This window comes from Sesamum indicum, linkage group LG7 (assembly GCF_026168435.1).
Source record: "Sesamum indicum cultivar Baizhima isolate 11 linkage group LG7, ASM2616843v1, whole genome shotgun sequence".
Lineage (NCBI taxonomy): Eukaryota > Viridiplantae > Streptophyta > Magnoliopsida > Lamiales > Pedaliaceae > Sesamum > Sesamum indicum.
Window position 1 is genome coordinate 14,189,393 of NC_142663.1, and position 19,163 is coordinate 14,208,555.

At 36.5% G+C, this 19,163-nt stretch overlaps 3 protein-coding genes across 3 annotated transcripts; all 3 read left to right on the top strand.

Annotated features, from left to right (window-relative positions):
* Nucleotides 1–2,554: 2,554 nt before the first annotated feature.
* On the top strand, nt 2,555–9,671 carry LOC105179233 (pre-rRNA-processing TSR1-like protein). The gene is made up of 21 exons (XM_011102835.3): nt 2,555–2,710; nt 2,821–2,897; nt 3,027–3,104; nt 3,178–3,309; nt 3,587–3,637; nt 3,737–3,880; nt 3,981–4,103; nt 4,249–4,326; nt 4,787–4,882; nt 4,954–5,070; nt 5,782–5,865; nt 6,170–6,265; nt 6,386–6,583; nt 7,032–7,107; nt 7,219–7,322; nt 7,407–7,663; nt 7,741–7,827; nt 7,938–8,168; nt 8,485–8,563; nt 8,679–8,742; nt 9,201–9,671. Exons 1-21 carry the CDS (start codon nt 2,620–2,622, stop codon nt 9,320–9,322), a joined length of 2,385 nt encoding a protein of 794 aa, XP_011101137.1. The 5' UTR covers nt 2,555–2,619; the 3' UTR covers nt 9,323–9,671.
* A 2,023-nt stretch (nt 9,672–11,694) lies between these two features.
* On the top strand, nt 11,695–15,695 carry LOC105179232 (protein YLS7). Its single transcript, XM_011102834.3, has 5 exons — nt 11,695–12,148; nt 12,411–12,510; nt 12,605–13,318; nt 14,077–14,351; nt 14,827–15,695. Exons 3-5 carry the CDS (start codon nt 12,700–12,702, stop codon nt 15,622–15,624), a joined length of 1,692 nt encoding a protein of 563 aa, XP_011101136.1. The 5' UTR covers nt 11,695–12,148; nt 12,411–12,510; nt 12,605–12,699; the 3' UTR covers nt 15,625–15,695.
* A 1,000-nt stretch (nt 15,696–16,695) lies between these two features.
* On the top strand, nt 16,696–18,828 carry LOC105179231 (putative pectinesterase/pectinesterase inhibitor 46). The gene is made up of 2 exons (XM_011102833.3): nt 16,696–17,777; nt 17,983–18,828. Exons 1-2 carry the CDS (start codon nt 16,754–16,756, stop codon nt 18,660–18,662), a joined length of 1,704 nt encoding a protein of 567 aa, XP_011101135.1. The 5' UTR covers nt 16,696–16,753; the 3' UTR covers nt 18,663–18,828.
* Nucleotides 18,829–19,163: the final 335 nt, after the last annotated feature.

The following is a 19,163-nucleotide window of genomic DNA, read 5'->3' on the forward strand; positions in this document are numbered from 1 at the left end:
TTTTTTTTCTTGGAAAGGCTAGAAATACCTCCATATTTTAAAATAGTCTACAATTATAAATTTTATTGTCTATCGTATTTTTATTTTTTTTACTATTTATGTAGGTGAAAGGTGAATTTAATTGAAAATAAGTACAACTATAAATTGAATTGTTTCGTGAAAATAAGGATTTGATTTATAAAAAATTCACTTTAATTTAATAGAACTTTACTATCTTTTGTATTGAATGGACTTTTCTATAAAACTAATTATTTTATTTAAATTATTTTGCTTCATATTGTTTTCAATGTGTACTAAATTTTTTGATCAATTTAAAAATATATGAATAATCATGCATCATATTCGATAAAATTATGTGTACGAAAACTGCGTGCCATCGTTGCTAACAAAAATACCTTTCAATTGATAAAATAACTAACTTATTTAGCTTTTTAAATTTTATATTTGTTGATAAATTAGTTTTTTTCTTTCTTTTTATTTTTTTAATATAATACATTGAATTATATATTATTTTATTATTTATAATATATTTTAAAGCGAATGATGTTACTTTATTATGTTTATACATGCTATAATGATTAGTATATATATAATAAAAATAATATAGTCGAGATATTTTAATTGTAAATATACATGCGATTGTAGATATAATTGTTACAGCATTAATTGTTTATCTGTATGTGGAACACTTACATAATATTTAGATTTGTGTTTTTAGAGTTTAGTGTTTTGGAGATAGAGAGAGAAAAATAAAGATAAATAAGTATGTGTTAAAAATAAATGGTATGTTGGATTTGTATTTTGAGGTAATTTAAATTATTTTAAAATAAGTGGTGTAGGTTCCATATTGGGATTTGAGAGACAAAAATCACTTTTATCATCAATTCATATATCTTTAAACACATTTTACCCCTTTAACGGTATATAGTCGGTAATTTAGTAAACTTATCTTGGAGTTAAATGCATTTTACCCCTTTACAATGCTGATAATTTTACCGTCGAAAATAACAGATATCAAATAGGTGCATGTAAAAACTTATATAAAAAGATTAGTTACCCAAACATGAATTAGAGTATCAATAGCAAACAAGACTATCACCCTGCCAAGTGTTGGATTAGAAGGAAATGCAGAAAAAAGATGTTTGATTATGGTGAAAAAGGACAATAAATACACATGTCTGTATATATATGCAAGATCCCATTTCAGATCAGCTTCTAAAAGCAAAAGTTTTGCTAGCTACACGGTCATGTGTAAAAAAAGTATAAATTGTGGGACACACTGAATGCATTGACATACCGTAATTTACTTTTATATGCTTTCAGCCAATATTTTTTCTTCTCATCTCTCTTTACCATCTCCCACGTTTCTCTGTTGGGAGGAAGGGAGTGAGAGAGAAAGATGGACTAAAAAAATTATTATGTCGTATGAGGGGTCCACACACAGTATTTCAACGAAGGAAAAAAACAAACATTTGAAGAAAAAAGCTTCTTTATTTGAAAGCTGAAAAGAAATAAAATTACCTTCATTTGCTTGATTTTACATTTTTAGCCTATTTTCCACACGCTAAAAGAAGTCAATGGGGTTGATATTGTTCCATTTCTTGACTAGGATTTTTTTTTTCTTTCATTAGTTTTTTCTATGTTTTTGGATTGTTCTTGAATGACTTTTTTTTTTCTCGATTAAATATAAAAATGGTTTTACTGATAATATATTGTATGGTTATTTAGGTCTTACTCAGTAGCTAAAACAATTGTATGATCTACCACATGAACTTATGGAGTTTTGACCATTTTAATAATCGCGATGGCTTAAAAATTAGTTATCATTTTGAAAGTTCGTACAATTGTATGATAAGCTGGTTGACTTTGGTAATATCATTACTGTAGGGTAAACTGTATTTTTTTTTCTCCGAATTATAGATGCTTCTATAATTTACTCATCAAAGTATTTTTTGTATAAATTAACCCTCTCAACTTTGTGTTATTTTTCACTTTGCCATATTTTACAGTTTTACCGCCAATTTGAAGCCAAAAACTGTGAACGTGCTGCATGTGAAACTCTTAATAGCAATATAGAGATAATAAAATGCCATTTTTTCCCCAATCATAAACATTGTATATACGAAAATTAGCAATTGCCGTATTTGTTCATTTTGATATTGATATCTACCTGCCAAAATTCTCCAAATTTTATTTTGGGTAAGTTATGGAGTCCTTTGAAGTTTATACATGTACGAATATTTTATCTCTATTTCAAAAATTATAAATAAATACTTCTTAATATTTGTCTAATAATTCTTTCATTGTTGGAATTCGCTGAAATTTATTATAATTATAAACAATTTATTATTAATTAAAAAATTATAAATATAATTTATAATTAATGAACGTCTAATAAATATATTGTGGTAGCCTTTTATTTTTTTATTGGTTTGGGCCGCAACAATTGTGGGCTGTCATGATTTTGTAGATGCAGTCCAAATATTAGGCTTACGTGAACAGCCCAAAAACAAACCCGAACGGCGAAGACAGACGATGTCCTATTTTAAGACTCCACCACCACCATCATCTAGGTTTTCATGAACCACTGCTCTTAAGTTTTTCCAGAGGACTTTAGACATGGGAGGGTCTAAGGTGCAGTTCAACAAGGCGCACAAAACTCGATTTGCTTCCAAATCTTCCCGCAATGTCCACAAAATTTCGTCCAAGGGTTGGTTTTTCGTTCTGTTTCTTTTTTCTCTTTTTAGTTAGAAGTTTATGTTTTGTAGTTAGTTTGGCAGTAGTTATTGCAATTTGGTGATTCTACTTCTGTTTGATCAGATAAAATCATGATGTCGAAGCCTGACCGTGGTGTTGCTAAAGGAGCGAAGGCTATTCGGCTTCAGCGTAACAAGATGGTGACTTTCTTTTTATTCCTGAGCGTATTTGCATGTTCACATTGTTTTCTTTGTGTGTGTTGGGACATTGGATCAGGAAGTAGTTGTGAATTACGTGGACTCAATAAAACTCTATACATGACTTTGTAGATGAGGGAACAGAAGAGAGCCGCGCTTTTGAAGGAGAAGAGGGCGTTGTCCGGACATTCGAGCTCTCCTCGTGTTATTGTGAGTTTCTTTCCCGCCTGTTAAGGGAAGAAAACCCGAGAGTGTTTTTCTCATGTTATGTGAACAATTTTAGGTGCTTTTTGGGCTTTCTGCGTCTGTGGACTTGAACTCTCTTGAAGAAGATATACTATCGTTATTGTCTGGAGAGGGGAACGATTCTACTTTTCCAGCTATTGCATCACCAGAGTATAAGCTGAGAGCCACGGTACACTCATAATTTTTTCAGTTGTCCTTCTTAACCTGAGCGTAGTTTTTACGGAACTCGAGTTGCTTTATCATGATTTTATCTTCTGATGCTTAAGTAGTTTACATCGAGTTTGAAACATGTCTGTTTTGCTTAAATTTTTCCTCATAAATTTTGGCTGATATTTTAAGTAAGGCAAAAGACAAGCTTAGTGGCATCCCTACATTGTAAATTGCGTGGAAGGTTTATTTGGTCGATCTGAAAAATAATTGATATTTACTTCAATTGTCTGCAATAGGTCTTGAAAGCACCTCATAGTGATTTGTTGACGTGCATGGAAATGGCAAAGGTACTTTATTGGTTCTTTTCTAATTTATGCATTGCCTGTATTGAATCACTGACCAATATCCTGATTAACACATTAAATGTATACTCATACTCCTTGTAGGTTGCTGATTTGATTGCCTTTGTGGCATCTCCAAACTCCTTAGATGAAGCAGATGAAGAAAATCATTTTATTGATTCTTTTGGATCACAATGTCTTTCGGTTTTCAGAACACTTGGTCTACCCAGCACTGTAGTGCTAATTCGTGTAAGCAACTTTCCACGCACCTATTGTATTCTGTCAGTTTTATCTTTCTTCCATAAGCTATTAAGAAATTCTGGATTAATTCCTCTAATTATGTTTTCAGGATCTTCCTGATGATATGAAAAGAAAGCAAGAACTGAAGAAGATGTGCACGTCTATGCTTGCTTCTGAATTTCCAGAAGATTGTAAGTTTTATCCTGCGGACAAGAGGGATGAATTGCATAAGGTAAATTCTTTGCTGATAATTGATGAGAGCTTTTTTGACTTAAAATGTCGTCATGATTCCATTATATAGCGTTCTGACAATCCACATATTTTTCTTGTTGGATTTGGATCCTTGTAAGAGATTGTTTGATTATTTCTGGTTATAGTTCATGTGGCTTTTCAAGGAGCAAAGGCTGACAGTACCTCATTGGCGAAACCAACGTGCTTATATCATGGCTCAAAAGGTATAACTTGGGCAACTACTTATCTTGTTTCTGTGCATTCAATTTTCTGGGTTTTCCTTTTATTATGTCTTCTGCGCGTTATATACCATAGAGTAGTTTAATTGTTTTGAACTGGAATAATTTACTACCTGCCAAAATAGAGATTCTCATTGTGGTGTTGGCTTATTGCATTATCTATCTTTAATGACTGTGAAATTGGATCCAGTAGGATTTATTTTATTCATATAGTGCCAATTGATGCAGTTCCCTTGGCAAATAATCTGAAGGAAAAAAATATGAAGAACTTCACAAGTCACTGCTTGGTTACTAATTTCTTTTGGTTATGGTACTCTGGGGAGTTGAGATGAATGCCTTTGGTAATATGTAACTCTAGTTTTGGAAAGATTGACTACTAGCGTATGAACTTGTCATCTTACCTGTGGGAAAAATTCAATACATATTAAGCATCATCATGCTGCAGGTTGATATGGTCGCTGATGAAAATTACAGTTCGGGAAAATGCACGCTTGTCCTTACTGGTTATGTACGTGCTCACGGCCTCTCAGTAAATCAGCTGGTAATAACTTCTTCCCCTGTTGTTGATCTGCAACTATGGAATCTGTTCGGTGTCTGAATTTTTTGTATCAGGTGCATGTTGCTGGAGCTGGGGATTTCCAGTTGTCAAAAATTGAACTTCTCAAGGATCCATGTACTCTGAATGTAAGGAAAGGAGTAGACCTCATGGACTCTGAGAATGATATACAGGTATTCCTTGTCTTGTTTTGACAACAGTAGCCGTTGTTTTCTGCTAAGGATTAGTTCTCAGGGAAAAAGGTCCAATCACATAAACTGATTAAGATTGTACTTACTTCAACTTGTCTTGTTCTTTGATCATTTGGATGTTCAGAGGATGCTTTCTGTACATTTGCTCACCAGTAATGAAAATGCCTATGGACCATGAGGGTTGCATTTTTGTCTGTACACGAAGCCCCTTTCTCGAGCACAGCATGTTAAAAGCCTGAGTTACTTATTTTCCTAAGTAGCCACAAAAAAGTGAATAAACAAACTTGTTCTGGTGATACTTTTAGCAGAAACCTTCTTTCAAGGTCAAAGTAGTTGTGAAAGATTGACCTACTATTGATGTAACTGTGGTTTTAATAGATGATTCAGCATTATGATTTTATTTGATCGAGATATTGGATGGGTGGGAAAAAGATGAATGAATCAGCAACTCCTACTTATGGACCGTAGTTCCGGTAGATCCCTTTCAAATGGTGTGTGCGGAAGGAGAATATAGGAGACTGGCAACCTAATAGAGTAGCTTAATTCCACGATCGGATTTGGGTCTTTCCAACAGCAGATTTTGTTTTTTTCACATGCACCTTCCTATACAGTTCATAGATGATTCCATATCTGGCAATGGGCAATTGATATCTTTTATTCAATTTTTTGCATCTTTTTACATCTTGCATGCAGGTTGTTAGGTGCCTTACCCCTGATCCACAGAAGCAAGAGCCATTAGTTGTTGAAAATGTTCCTGATCTATTGGCAGGAGAACAGGTTAGTATTTGGCGCTCTTGGTCCTTTGGCTGTGATTAGTTTGGATCCTTTGCTATTAATCCTCTTTGCACCATGGAATCAACACTTGTTTGCTTAAAATTTCTGGCTGATATCTTACAGATTGCATCATAATCTAAGTTGTCATTATCAGTTGTCTGAAGTGACCTTTTTAGTGTCATGTGCCTTTTCTAATCCAGTTCCATTATGTGGCTTCTGCGCACTTCTCTAACTTCATCAGCTTTACAGCTTTATGTATGCTCCAATTCTCTGAGTGAAATGTGCTCATGCCTTTTTTTAAATTCAGACATGGCCTACAGAGGCAGAAATGGCTGAAGCTGACAGGAATCATGAGAAAAGGATGAAAAAGAAGAGGCTTCCTAGGGGCATATCAGAATACCAGGTGGAATCTTGTTCCATGCTTAAGAATCTCCATCCCCTTCCCTCTCTTTATTGGTCATGACAGATAATTAAACAAGCCATGCAATGATCACTCTAATAATATGTTTGGAACATTTTGCAGGCTGCATGGATTGTGGATGATTCTGATGTTGACTATTCCGAGAGTGATGAAGATGGAGATGATGGTATGGTATTGGATGATGGAGACAGCGGCTTTCCTGACCAAAAGTTTTCGAATGGTTCTGAGTTTGATGATGACCAGGCTTCACTAAATTTAAGAGATTCTGATGAAGAGACTGACACAGATTCCGTAATGATGGTAGGTCATTCTTGACAGCAACTGCAGCCTAAGAATTTGAGTTTGTGTTTTTTTTTTGGTTCCATATCCAAAAACATAGCTATTCTAGACCGATTGAACTTGAGAAATCTCATTTGATCCATGAATCATCTTCTTGAGTATTATATTCATGTGTAATTTGCAATAATTTTTTGGCTAGCATCTGTTTTGATTTAGTCAGAATGCTGTTAACCATTAGCAATTCCCCTTTCCTTAATTTGTTTTTCCAGTGCCTTTCGGACAAAGTCAAACCACTTTTATCAGGACAAAAACTAACCTAAGCAATAAGTTAAACTGATTTACATTTTGTGAAACGGGTGGGGGGTGTAAGTTGCTTACCAAGCATTTGTGGGACAGTTTTTGCATACAGGGTACAGTGAGTCCCTTTATATTATCCTGAGTTTATGAATGAGTGTTCTTTGTACCACAGGAAGGTGAAAACTTAACCAAAGAGCAGATAGCGGATCAGATTCGAAAAATTAAAGAAGCACATGCTGAAGATGAGGGTAACTCTCCGCTTATTTAATGTTTATGTTGGCTTCTAGTTAACTACCTGCTGGAACAATTGTGAAGGTTGAAGTAATTGGCATCTTCTAATTGCATCCTGTACCATCCAGAATTTCCCGATGAAGTCGATACACCATTAGATATTGCAGCTCGAAAACGATTTGCCAAGTTTAGAGGTGTCAAGTCTTTCAGAACTTCATCATGGGACACCAAAGTATGTTCTTGTCTTTGATAGAATGGAAAATCTTGAATACTTGACCGTGGGTCCTAGTGTTAACTAAGTTTTATGATTTTATAGGAATCTCTGCCTCCTGAATATGCTAGAATTTTTGCATTTGACAATTTTTCGAGAACACAAAAGCATGTTGTTGCAAAGGCTCTTGATATGGAGCAAGAGCTAAGTGACTGTATACCACCTGGCTCATATGCAAAGCTTTATATCAAGGATGTAGAAGATGGAGTTGCATCCAAGTTGTGCATTTTAGCGAAGAAAATTCCAATAATAGCCTCTGGTCTTCTACAACACGAGTCTAAAGTATCTGTCCTCCATTTCAGGTACCTCTTTTTATCGCCATCTCTCTTGTTTCGTTAACTTACTGCATTCTGACAATTTCAACTTTATGGGTGTGTAGCGTTAGGAAGCACGATACATATGAGGCTCCTATTAAAGCAAAAGAAGAATTCCTATTTCATGTTGGCTTCCGCCAGTTTATGTCGAGGTAATTTGCTTTTTTTTGGAGGGGCTGTGGTGGTGGGGGTGGTTTCAGTAAGGAAAGAACACCTCATACTGTTCAATTTTCACTTACACCTTTTGAGCTTATCAATGCAGGCCAATTTTTTCTTCAGATAGTATTAATGCTAACAAGCACAAAATGGAGAGGTTTCTCCATGCTGGGCGGTTTTCAGTTGCTTCAATTTATGCTCCGATTTGTTTTCCTTCACTTCCTCTAATTGCCTTGAAGAGCCAAGGAGAAGAGACCTATCCTGCTTTGGCTGCAGTTGGTTCACTGAGAAGTGTAGACCCTGATAGGATTGTTCTCAAGAAAATTATTTTAACTGGGTGAGACATGCACACACATGCCTCAGCATATCAGTATTTCATCTTTAATATGATAATATGGTAGAAGTTTGTGCTGTACATTCGGACCTTCTGCAATCTCTGCTTAAATTCTTTGGGTCTCTGCATGACAAATGTCTAGGCTATATATGTTTATGCTCTCTTTAAATTGTAATTGAAGTAGATTTAGACTAAGTTGCTGTATTGTTGAAAACTTGTACATGAAGAACTAAAGAGTTTATTATTTCAAATTTATAGTTAATGCAGAGGCTAGCTAAATTGGATATATCGACTAACAAATTGGATATATGTCATGCAGTTATCCGCAACGTGTGTCCAAATCAAAATCCACTGTGAGATACATGTTTCACAACCCTGAGGATGTGAAATGGTTCAAGGTTATATGATCAGAATTTACTGAACTAATTGAAATTCATGTTATTTTCTGTCACTGTTTCTGCAGAGTGGCAGGTCTTATTTCTCTCTTTTCTTACTGTTTCACATTGGTTGCAGCCTGTTGAACTTTGGACCAAATGTGGTCGCCGTGGTCGCATTAAGGAACCTGTAGGAACGCATGGTAAGTTCTCACCCAATTAAAATTGTAGCTAGATCTTTTAATTTTTCTTTGACCCAATGGATGACAAACAACACAGTTTTAGGTTTTGGATATGTTCATCTCTTGCTCCTTTTTTGATAAATATAGCTTGGTTAACTTGTCATGTGTAAAACTATTAGTGCTAGTTGTGGAATAACGTCAAACTCTGTTTCCAGTGCGAGGTTAATTTATGAATCCAAACATGCACGTCATCTTTGTCTGTACACTTGAATTTACTGCATGTTTTCTTTATAACTTTGAATTTCCAAAATTCCAAGTTGGTCGAGAACGTTCATGTAATCGCTGAATTTTGAGATATCCTAACAACTTGATCTTAATTCTTAGTTGATAATTCCGTCATGTACATGTTAAAAAGTGACTAGTAACTTTAGTTCTTTCTGTTATGTCATCTGAATACCCTTGCATTTGTCTTTCTTCAGGGGCAATGAAATGCATATTTAATGGTGTCCTCCAGCAGCACGACACAGTATGCATGAGTTTGTTCAAACGGACATACCCCAAGTGGCCCCAACGGTGGTTTCCATTACAGAGCAGTGCTTAAATTATCTGTAAGTGGACGTAAAACATCAGTTCCTTGGAGCAAAAGTGGGGCAAAACTAGTGTTTTACCATCAAAAGGGAATGAAGCTCTGGTTCAGATTGACTATCAGCAGGTGCTGCCGGCTTTACATAGCCAGCAGCACAGGCTCGTGCTCTCTCCACCTATACAATGGGAGAGGAAATTTTGCCTGTATGAGTGTATATGCTCTTTTTACAAAAGTTAGAAAGACATTATTTAAAATTCTACATATGCAAAATGATTGAGGATATCTTGCGTTGTGCTTGTTTAATTCTTCATATATGACGTAGGGAGGGTTAGCGTACCGTGCAATGAAAATTACGAGTTTGATACTTGTGTTGGCTTATTCGGATTTACGGATAGTCTTCACGATGATAGCAGTTTGGGTCTGGGGTTGGATTTTGAATTACATTTTACCCTTTGTATTCCTGGGAAGTAGATATTAACCCTTGTATATCATAAAAAAGAGAGAAGAGGTGATACCAGTTTAACCAACAGGTGTTTGCATTAGTGTTTTCATGATCGAGACTCCTATTAATATATGAGCTGATTCACATAATATGAAGGGTCGATTACAATCACCGCTTTATATTTTTGGACGTCTAATAAACCTTGATACTTCACAATATTTGAATATATTTTATTATTGTAAATACTTAAATTTATTATGAAGTTTATCTTTTCTGATTACCGTAGTACTGTTATTTCAAACAGAACGAATTGGTAACGATCCGGATCCAGATTAATTATAGCTGTACCGTATCATAGTCCAGCTCACTACAGCCAATTTCGGTGTGATTGTATAAAATTACGGCTGATTGACCTTTCAGCATCAGTGAACCAACCATCCGCAACATTAGTGCCAAGTGCCAAACACTCCACGCATTGTGCATCGGCCACTGCATGTCTGCATCTTTGACATAGGAGTATATGCACCACGCATGATGCAATGGACCCTCTGACACCATTGTTTAGGGTAAATTAAAATAAGTTCTTTTAAAATTTTGCATAGTTCTATCAATTAGTTTTTAAAATTGGATGTTTTAAAATTTTTTGAAAACACCCTCTGACATACGCTCATCATTATTTGAAAATTATTTATTATCTTCTTAATTTTAATAGTAGTTCAACAACTAGCTCAATCAATTAGTTTTTATTAGATTTTCGTTTATTGTTTTGGTGAATTGAGCAAAATATTCTTATGGGTAATGAATTATAATTTAATTTTTTTTAAAAAAATCTATATCTTTTTATTATTAACAAATTGGATGTTTTTTTTTTTTTACAATTTTTCAACATTTTCATACACCTCTCTTTTTTAAAATTATTTTTAGTTTTTTTAAAGAAAAAAATTAAAAGCAAATTGGGCAAGTTGACAATTTCAAGTTTTCGGTTTGAATTACATAATTTCATAAAACATCAAGAATATTGATAATTTTGATGAGATGCGTTCTACAAAAGTCGTAGGTCATTCGACCATTGGGCTTGGGGGGAGTGGAAACGAGCTTGGTGTCTGCACAATAAACGAGCTTAGAGTGGGGAAAACTCAATGAAATATACGGCCCAAAGAGACTTGCCCTAAAAGGGGTTATAGAGTCCAAGTTAAACCCACTAGAAGGACCACATATCTGGCTTAAGAAGGAAGCTTGGTAACTTTTCAAGCCTCAGGTTCACGTTCAAGGCCCAATTAGGACATCCCAGGAGAAGGAAGGCGTCCCCAAGACTCGGGACTCTTAAACCTAAACAACTCCCTGCGAAATAGGAGTCCCGCATGCATGGAGTCTTACCCCAAGCAAAGACATATTGCTCCAGGATGGTTAGTTGGAGATAAGATCAAATTATGCCTTATCCATATGTATCTCCCTCCTTTTCTCGAGAGTAAAAGTAGTGTGCGATCCCAACAGCGGGGGATGCCCCTCTATATATATAGGTGCAGTCCCTCAACAAAGAGACCTTTCAAGATTTGAAAAACCATTCTATATTCTTGTTTTACTATTCGAATTGTACTCTGGTCACAATTTCTCCTACGAATTTTTTTTATCCCAATTTCTCATTACGATTTATTTTTATGATTATTTGTTCATAATTTTGAGATTAACTTGAGCATCGGAGTTCTAACGCCTTTTTGTAGGTCCCTCTTTAGGATTTGCATTCAGTTTGGCCCAAGCTTTGAGCACAGTTCATATCCATTGAACTTGTGCATTTTCTGAACACATCAATCAAAAAATAGTATTCGGTCAAAATTAATTTAATTATGATCTACCTTCGTTCTAACATATATATATATATATATATAGAGAGAGAGAGAGAGAGAGAGTGAGAAATATTAATACGTATCTAAAAATTGTTGTATGCTGTTTTGTATAGTACTGAGTACCGACCATTAGATCGATCGTACTGATCTCCCTTTTTTAGTCCCTAACGAAATTAATATCTAATTTGATTGATGTAAATAGTTTTCCTTTGATGAACACTGGAAACTCAAAACCTCTCATAGATCGGAATTCTGCCCCAAATCAAATTCTATATTGTAGACCTAAACCTAATTGTGGCAGCTGGTTGTCCACTATCTTTAATTATTATCGAATCATCTCTACCGATCTAAACTCTCTTTAAACCTCTTTTTTTTTTGCCCCTTATAACACTAAAGTATTTTATATGCACGTGACATTGCATTCATGCTCTCCACCAAGTTTCATCGGCGGTCGAAGTCTCATACATTTTGTTTCGGCAGTTTCTGCTGATTCTGCGGCGATTTTGATAGTTCCAGACTGGCATTTGATTTTACGCAATCATTTTGGTTGTTAAGGTGAGAATTTTTTGTGTTGTGTTGCTGGAATCTACTTGCCGTTTCTTTATGGAAATTGGAGGAGATTTTTGGCGAATGGTATTTAATCTTGACGTGGGTTTTGAATGGTGGTTCCGAATTTCAACCGAACAGTCTTTTTCGGATCTTGAATTCTTGATTATCTTCGTCTGCTTTGTCTGTCGGTTTACTTGTTGACATCAGTTATCCTTGGTGTGATTTTGTTTCGTACTCATTGCTTGTTGTTTATCTTGTTGTTATGCAGCTTCTTGGCTTGTCTGGATTGCTGTGCTGGAGTTTGGAGGATGATTATTATTGTTCTTGCTTATTGATATTGTCTTATTTGACAAAGTCCAATTATAAGAGTAAGTTGCACACTGGAGGAAACTAACTAGCTTCCATGAATCAGTAGCTTCTTGTTTGATGGAATTACGACCGCTCTATATTTGTTTTTTCCAGGGTGCAAAGTATTGGAATCGATCTTTATGTACTTCTTGAATCCCATGTTTTGTTTTTGGATACTGTGGAGGCTGCATTAGTTTGGAGAGAAAGACATGACTTTGGTTTCAACTAAAGAATCAACGAAAACTGCCCATCCAAAGTCCCTTTTATCTATTGTTGCTTCAGTGGGAGGACTTGCCTTGTTCTTAATTATTGCTTCAACCCTATTGGTCTCACAACCCATTGGCTCTACAATCCGTGGGTTTTTCTATGGTGTTGATAGCTTGGCAAAGATCGATCCAGAGTTCTCCCTCGGTAGCTCAGTTTCTGAGTCCAATCACACTGTCCATCCATTTGAAGGTTTACTGAAAAGAAATCTAACAGTTCCAGAGAACCGTGGACCTGAAGGTTTTACTCAGCATGGTGATAAGGAATCTGTGAAATCTGGTGGAGCTGATGGCAATGGACCTGTGATAGAAAACAATGAGCCTCCTATATCACGGAATGAGGATGAACTGTCAGATTCAGGATCAGCAGAATCCAAGAATCTGAAGCCCAACCCTCCACTTGCGAAGGTAACTCAAAAAGATGATGGGAATAGTTCATCTTTCTCTCATACTGCGTCTCAGGAAAATGCACCTTTGTCCTCCACTAATTTGCAAACAGAATTGAAGAATGTGGAGTCTACTTCTTCTGCCACCAATTCCAGTCAATCTAATCATGTTGATTCAGGTACTATATTGTTGTCATCTGAAATGTGTAGTCATATCCCATTTTCAGCCGGTGCTATGTCATTTTTCTGTTGCTTTACTTTTTGTTTCTATTTCCTTAATTAATTGTGCTCCTCTGTAGTTCTATCGTGCCCTCCTATCTGGAATCAGTTTTTTCTCAGCTAGTTGATGTAACTCAATTTTGAAGGTGGCTAACATTGTGTCTCCTTGTCTGTTGCCGGTGAAATTTACTTGTGGAGAATTGGCATGCCCTTTTGCATTTTCTTTACATGTCTTTATTTGACTATAGTTGATATGATATTCTCATAACCTTCAAAAAGATCATTTCCTTGGTGTAACAAATGAGGTGAAGGCTTATCATATTCATTTATTTGTATCTTAGTGCTTGCACTGTCTTTTAAATTTTCTCTTTTACTTGTCACACGATTGATTGGTGTCTCTTTCTTCATCTCTTTCACGTGGTGCTAACAACTTCTTGTCCCGTTATATGACTTCCACTTAGCAAATTGTTTTCCCTATCCAACTGTAGGAATCTGTTTGTCCCTAGTTTTGACTATGCAAGGGTTGAAATAATATCTCTTGTCATGATTATATATGTCCAATTGCACAAGATGTTGACAGCCATCAATTTCCGCATCTGGTTAAGCTATTTTAATGCTGTACCCTCAGCTGAAGTAACATAAGATATACTTCCATTGGTTTACTTCACATGTATTGCTTCATTTCTTACACGGTAACCTTATCTTGTTTATGTTTCAGGTTGTGATCTTTATGATGGAAAATGGATTTATGACTCAACTGGACCCTTGTACACAAATAATTCTTGTCCTGTACTCACTCAGTCGCAGAATTGCCAGGGGAATGGAAGGCCAGACAAAGATTATGAGAATTGGAGATGGAAACCTTCACACTGTAACCTCCCTAGGTTTGATGCAAAGAAGTTTTTGGAGTTAATGAGAGGAAAAACATTAGCTTTTATTGGTGATTCAGTTGCTAGAAATCAGATGGAGTCAATGCTCTGTATCTTGTGGCAGGTTAGCAGAAAGGCTTTTACTTTTATAATTTAATTGCCTTTGAGTTGTTTACTTTTGTTCATAAATAAAATCTGTTCCCAAAAGAAAATTTGCACACTTCTTTGTAGTAAAAGAATGCCCTGAACCATTTACCTTTTGCAACACGAGACTTATAGCTAACTCTAAACTTGAATGTATGATGCCTCGCTCAGACCCTATCTCTGCCACTCTGTATAAAAATTGAACTTGCTGATGTATATGCTATTCCTGGTCTCCATCTATCTAATGCATGTTAGAGACTTTATAAGTTTGGTTTTGAGCTATGGGTGACAATATGAACTAATCCTATCTATGTTTAGTCACAAAAGTATATTCATTAATTCTATTTGCATAAACTGCATTGCATATCTAACATGCTCTCGGCTGATGATTTTATTTTCAGTGTCCACCATTTTCATTTCGATGGGGTTTAACCACTTGTTCTGCCCTTGTTTAGGTTGAGGTTCCTAAAAATAGAGGTAATCGGAGGATGCAACGCTACTATTTCAGATCTACATCCACAATGATTGTTCGTATATGGTCCTCTTGGCTTGTCCACCAAACACCCGAACCGTTCGACTTTGCTCCTGCTGGAGTGGTTAAGCTCCATCTGGATGCACCTGATGAGCACTTCATGGACTATATCACGGATTTTGATGTGATTGTCCTCTCCTCCGGCCACTGGTTCGCCAAGCAGTCGGTTTATATACTGAACAACGAGATTGTAGGAGGACAACTGTGGTGGCCAGACAATTCAAGAAAAAAGAAGATTGACAGCATCGAAGCTTTTGGAGTATCTGTTGAGACAGCTCTTACTGCCATGGGCACGCATCCAAACTACACTGGTCTTACCATCGTCCGTAGCTTTTCACCTGATCATTACGAGGGTGGAGCCTGGAATACTGGAGGATCTTGCACTGGAAAGGTTCAGCCTGCCTCGGAAGGTGAATTAGTTGAAAATGGTTTTACCAATATAATGCATGAGAAGCAGGTGACGGGGTTTAACCGTGCAATAAAGAAAAAGACTAACAAATCCAAAATTAAATTAATGGATATAACACGAGCCTTTTCATATCGCCATGATGGACATCCAGGTCCATATCGAAGTCCGGATCCGAATAAGAAAACTACACGAGGCCCAGACGGTAGGCCCCCGCCACAGGATTGCTTGCACTGGTGCATGCCAGGTCCAGTCGACACATGGAATGAGCTGGTATTTGAAATTATAAGCAGAGAATTCGATGATACACAGTAATTCGTCTTCTTATTTGTTGTAACTAGCAGAATTGTTGGGCTTTTGATAAAATACCTTTCTTATTTGCTTGATCAGCCGGCATTAGATAATATATTGCAAGTAATGGGCAAAATGAGGGCATGCTAGGTTACTTTATACTTCCTTATCCGAGGGAAATCACTGCGACAGCACCCATTATAATTGTAAGCTTACACTTCCCTTCAAATGTAACAACTGATTCACGGTAGTCCATAGGTATATGTTGTCCTGAAGAGCAAAAACTGTAGTTTACTTATTTTATTTCGAGCCTTTTATGCTTATCAGCTACCTTGATTTCTATATTCTAATTCAAGTCGAGTTGAACCTAATATTATTCAAGCATATTTGAGTTTTTATCGAACTTTGAAAATTGTAATCGAGAATCATAGCGGTTGAACATTGTTTAATGAGTCGGACATAAATCGAGCTCAAATAACAGCCAAACTGAGCCCAACTTTGAAACCTACCAAACAAAAACTTGTATACAAGTTTGACTTGTTTATTTCAATCAATTGAATTTAAATGAGTTTTTATTGATTAATATCAAGTTGAGCATGGACTTATTTAATTTATTTTGTGGTTGAAAACATAAAATCTATGAAATGGAAGGGAATTCCTACCTGCTGTTTCAGAAGCTGCAAAGTGACAGGCTGACAGCTGCTGTGTGTGGTCAAATTTTTCAGACACTACCTGTACTAGGATTTGGCTACCTCTTTCCAGAACTAGCTAATCCAGGTCCATAATGAATACATACTCCCACGAAATCCATCAAAGTATTTTTTCTTTCAATTTTTCTAACTTATACGCGTATACCCAAAGTATTAATCAACTAAACTAAGTCATAGAATCCATCAAACAATAATAAATTATATCAATTTTAAGTTGATACATATGTTAACCAAAAAACTCAAGTTTAATATACCATAACATGAGCAGCACTTCTAGTCTTGATTCCAAGGATCATGTCTCCCACGTAAACTCCAGGCCATTTCACCATTAACTATATATATATATACAAGACCATTTTCACCATCTTCAAACAGGCTACCTCATTTTCCAAGCAAAACCCCCAAAAATATTGAGAAAAGGAAAAATAAAAAGTTCTCCAACCATGGCCTCCATGAATCCCTACGGCAAGCTTGACGAAGCTGAGCAAGAACGGCTCGTTGCACGTAGAAGGACACGGAGAAGAATCACAATCATCGCCATATCGTCCATCGTTCTTGTTGCCATGATAGTGGGAGCTGTGGTTGGAGCATCTCAAACGAAAGCTAACAAATCCCGGGCTGATGATGAGTCCCCTTCCTCCAACATCAAAGCTATTTGCAGCTCCACATTATATCCCAATTCGTGCTACAACAGCTTAGCTCCTATAGTGAAGTCAGGCAGTGTCAAGCCTCAAGACCTGTACAAGCTATCAGTACAAGTAGCAATGAATGAACTCTCCAAGGCCTCCAAGAATTTCGATGGTATCAAAAAGCTTAACATCACAGATCAAAGAACACTTGCAGCCATAGAAAGTTGCCAGGAACTGCTCAGTCTTGCACTGGACCATCTCAACAGTTCGCTCTCCGTAGAGGACTTGAAATTCTTGGAAGTGTTTGATGATCTGAGAACATGGCTGAGTTCTGCAGGGACTTATCAGCAGACCTGCATTGATGAACTTGAATATGCATCAATTGGATTGAGCACTTTCATGAATGACAACTTCAAGAATTCAACTGAGTACACTAGCAACAGTCTGGCAATAGTTACCACATTTGAGGAGTCTATTAGTGCATTGGGGGCCATTGGGAGACGTCGTTTGATGAGCGTTGGTGGGGTGCCGGAATGGCTGCCGTATAAGGAGAGAAAACTGCTGCAGACTCCAAGTTCAAGCATAAAGGCTGATGCAGTGGTGGCAAAGGATGGATCAGGAAAGTACAAGACAATAGGGGCTGCTCTTAAGGATGTTCCTGATAAGAGTAAGAAGAGGTTTGTTATCTATGTGAAGAAAGGGGTTTATGTTGAGAATGTGAGGATTGAGAAGTCAAAGTGGAATGTGATGATGGTTGGTGATGGCAAGAATGCAACTATTGTTTCAGGAAGCCTTAATGTTGTTGATGGAACTCCCACTTTCCAATCTGCAACATTTGGTAAGTTTTGGTAATTAATGCTTTGAGTTCATGCCATCATATTATATGTCTCATATGTCACGTTAAAAAGTGTATTACGTGATTCGTTATTTCTTAAGAAATGAAATAAATAGAGAAAATGCAAATTTTAAGAAATAAGAAATCATCTTTGAGTATGTATGTGTATGCTTTAAAGCTAATAATCAAACTTGTCTTGATCATGTAGCCGTCTTTGGCCAAGGATTCATCGCTCGGGATATAGGATTCCGCAACACAGCTGGTCCAACCAAGCACCAGGCAGTCGCCCTACTATCGACCGCTGATCTCTCAGTCTTCTACCGATGCACCATGGATGCATTCCAAGACACCCTCTATGTCCACTCCAACCGCCAGTTCTACCGCGAGTGTGACATCTACGGCACAGTGGACTTCATTTTTGGAAATTCAGCAGTTGTCATTCAAAACTCCAACATCCTACCCAAGCTGCCCATGTTGGGCCAACAAAACACCATCACGGCCCAGGGCAAGTTCGACCCGAACCAAAAGACCGGGATCTCGATTCAAAACTGCACCATTTGGGCCTCAACTAACCTCACCGGAGTGAGCACATTCTTGGGCCGGCCCTGGAAGAATTACTCCACCACTGTTTACATCCAAAATGTGATGGGCAGTCTGATTGACCCAAAGGGCTGGCTCCCATGGGTCGGCACATCGGCCCCAAGCACTATCTTCTATGCTGAGTATCAGAACATGGGCCCTGGTGCAGTGACAAAAAATCGGGTCAATTGGAGTGGGCTGAAGCTGAATATTTCGTCATCCCAAGCTAAAAAGTTCACAGTTGGCCCATTTATTAAAGGGGATAAATGGATCCCTGCAACGGGTGTTAATTACAAATTGGGCCTATAACTTGGACTTTTGAATTTTCTATTTTTTGGTTCCATTGTTTGGTTTTTAATCTTCTGTATTTTCTTGTGTTTGAACTTTTTTTTCTGTTTTTTTTTCCACTCATTCATTATTTGTAATGGTATCAATTCATTTGTATCCGGAAGATCATTCAATAATACGTCGTATGCTAAGGAAAATATGAGTTTTGTTGCATGTGTAGGTTGAAATTTAAATTTAAAAAGGGTTAATTGTAATTAAATTCTTCTAAAAACGTGAAATCATATTTTGTTCTTAAAAAAAAAATTCAATAATTATATACACTTAAAATTATCTGTTTACAGCCTTACCCCTTCCATTAAAGTTTGAAAAAAATGCTAACGTCAATAAAAATTTATATGAACTTTTAATTTTGCCTCTCATTTAGCATTCCCATATATATTTTTGTACTTACAAAATAATAAATTTGATATATATATATATGAAGAGAGGTTAACATTACTATAATTTTTTCCTTCTAAGTAT

Coding starts and splice junctions, on each gene's coding strand:
- LOC105179233 (XM_011102835.3), top strand. CDS start 2,620: ATGGGAGGGTCTAAGGTGCAGTTCAACAAGGCGCACAAAACTCGATTT. Junction 2,711..2,820: donor CCACAAAATTTCGTCCAAGG/GTTGGTTTTTCG, acceptor CTGTTTGATCAG/ATAAAATCATGATGTCGAAG. Junction 6,266..6,385: donor GGGGCATATCAGAATACCAG/GTGGAATCTTGT, acceptor AACATTTTGCAG/GCTGCATGGATTGTGGATGA.
- LOC105179232 (XM_011102834.3), top strand. CDS start 12,700: ATGACTTTGGTTTCAACTAAAGAATCAACGAAAACTGCCCATCCAAAG. Junction 13,319..14,076: donor ATCTAATCATGTTGATTCAG/GTACTATATTGT, acceptor TTTATGTTTCAG/GTTGTGATCTTTATGATGGA. Junction 14,352..14,826: donor TGCTCTGTATCTTGTGGCAG/GTTAGCAGAAAG, acceptor GCCCTTGTTTAG/GTTGAGGTTCCTAAAAATAG.
- LOC105179231 (XM_011102833.3), top strand. CDS start 16,754: ATGGCCTCCATGAATCCCTACGGCAAGCTTGACGAAGCTGAGCAAGAA. Junction 17,778..17,982: donor TTTCCAATCTGCAACATTTG/GTAAGTTTTGGT, acceptor TTGATCATGTAG/CCGTCTTTGGCCAAGGATTC.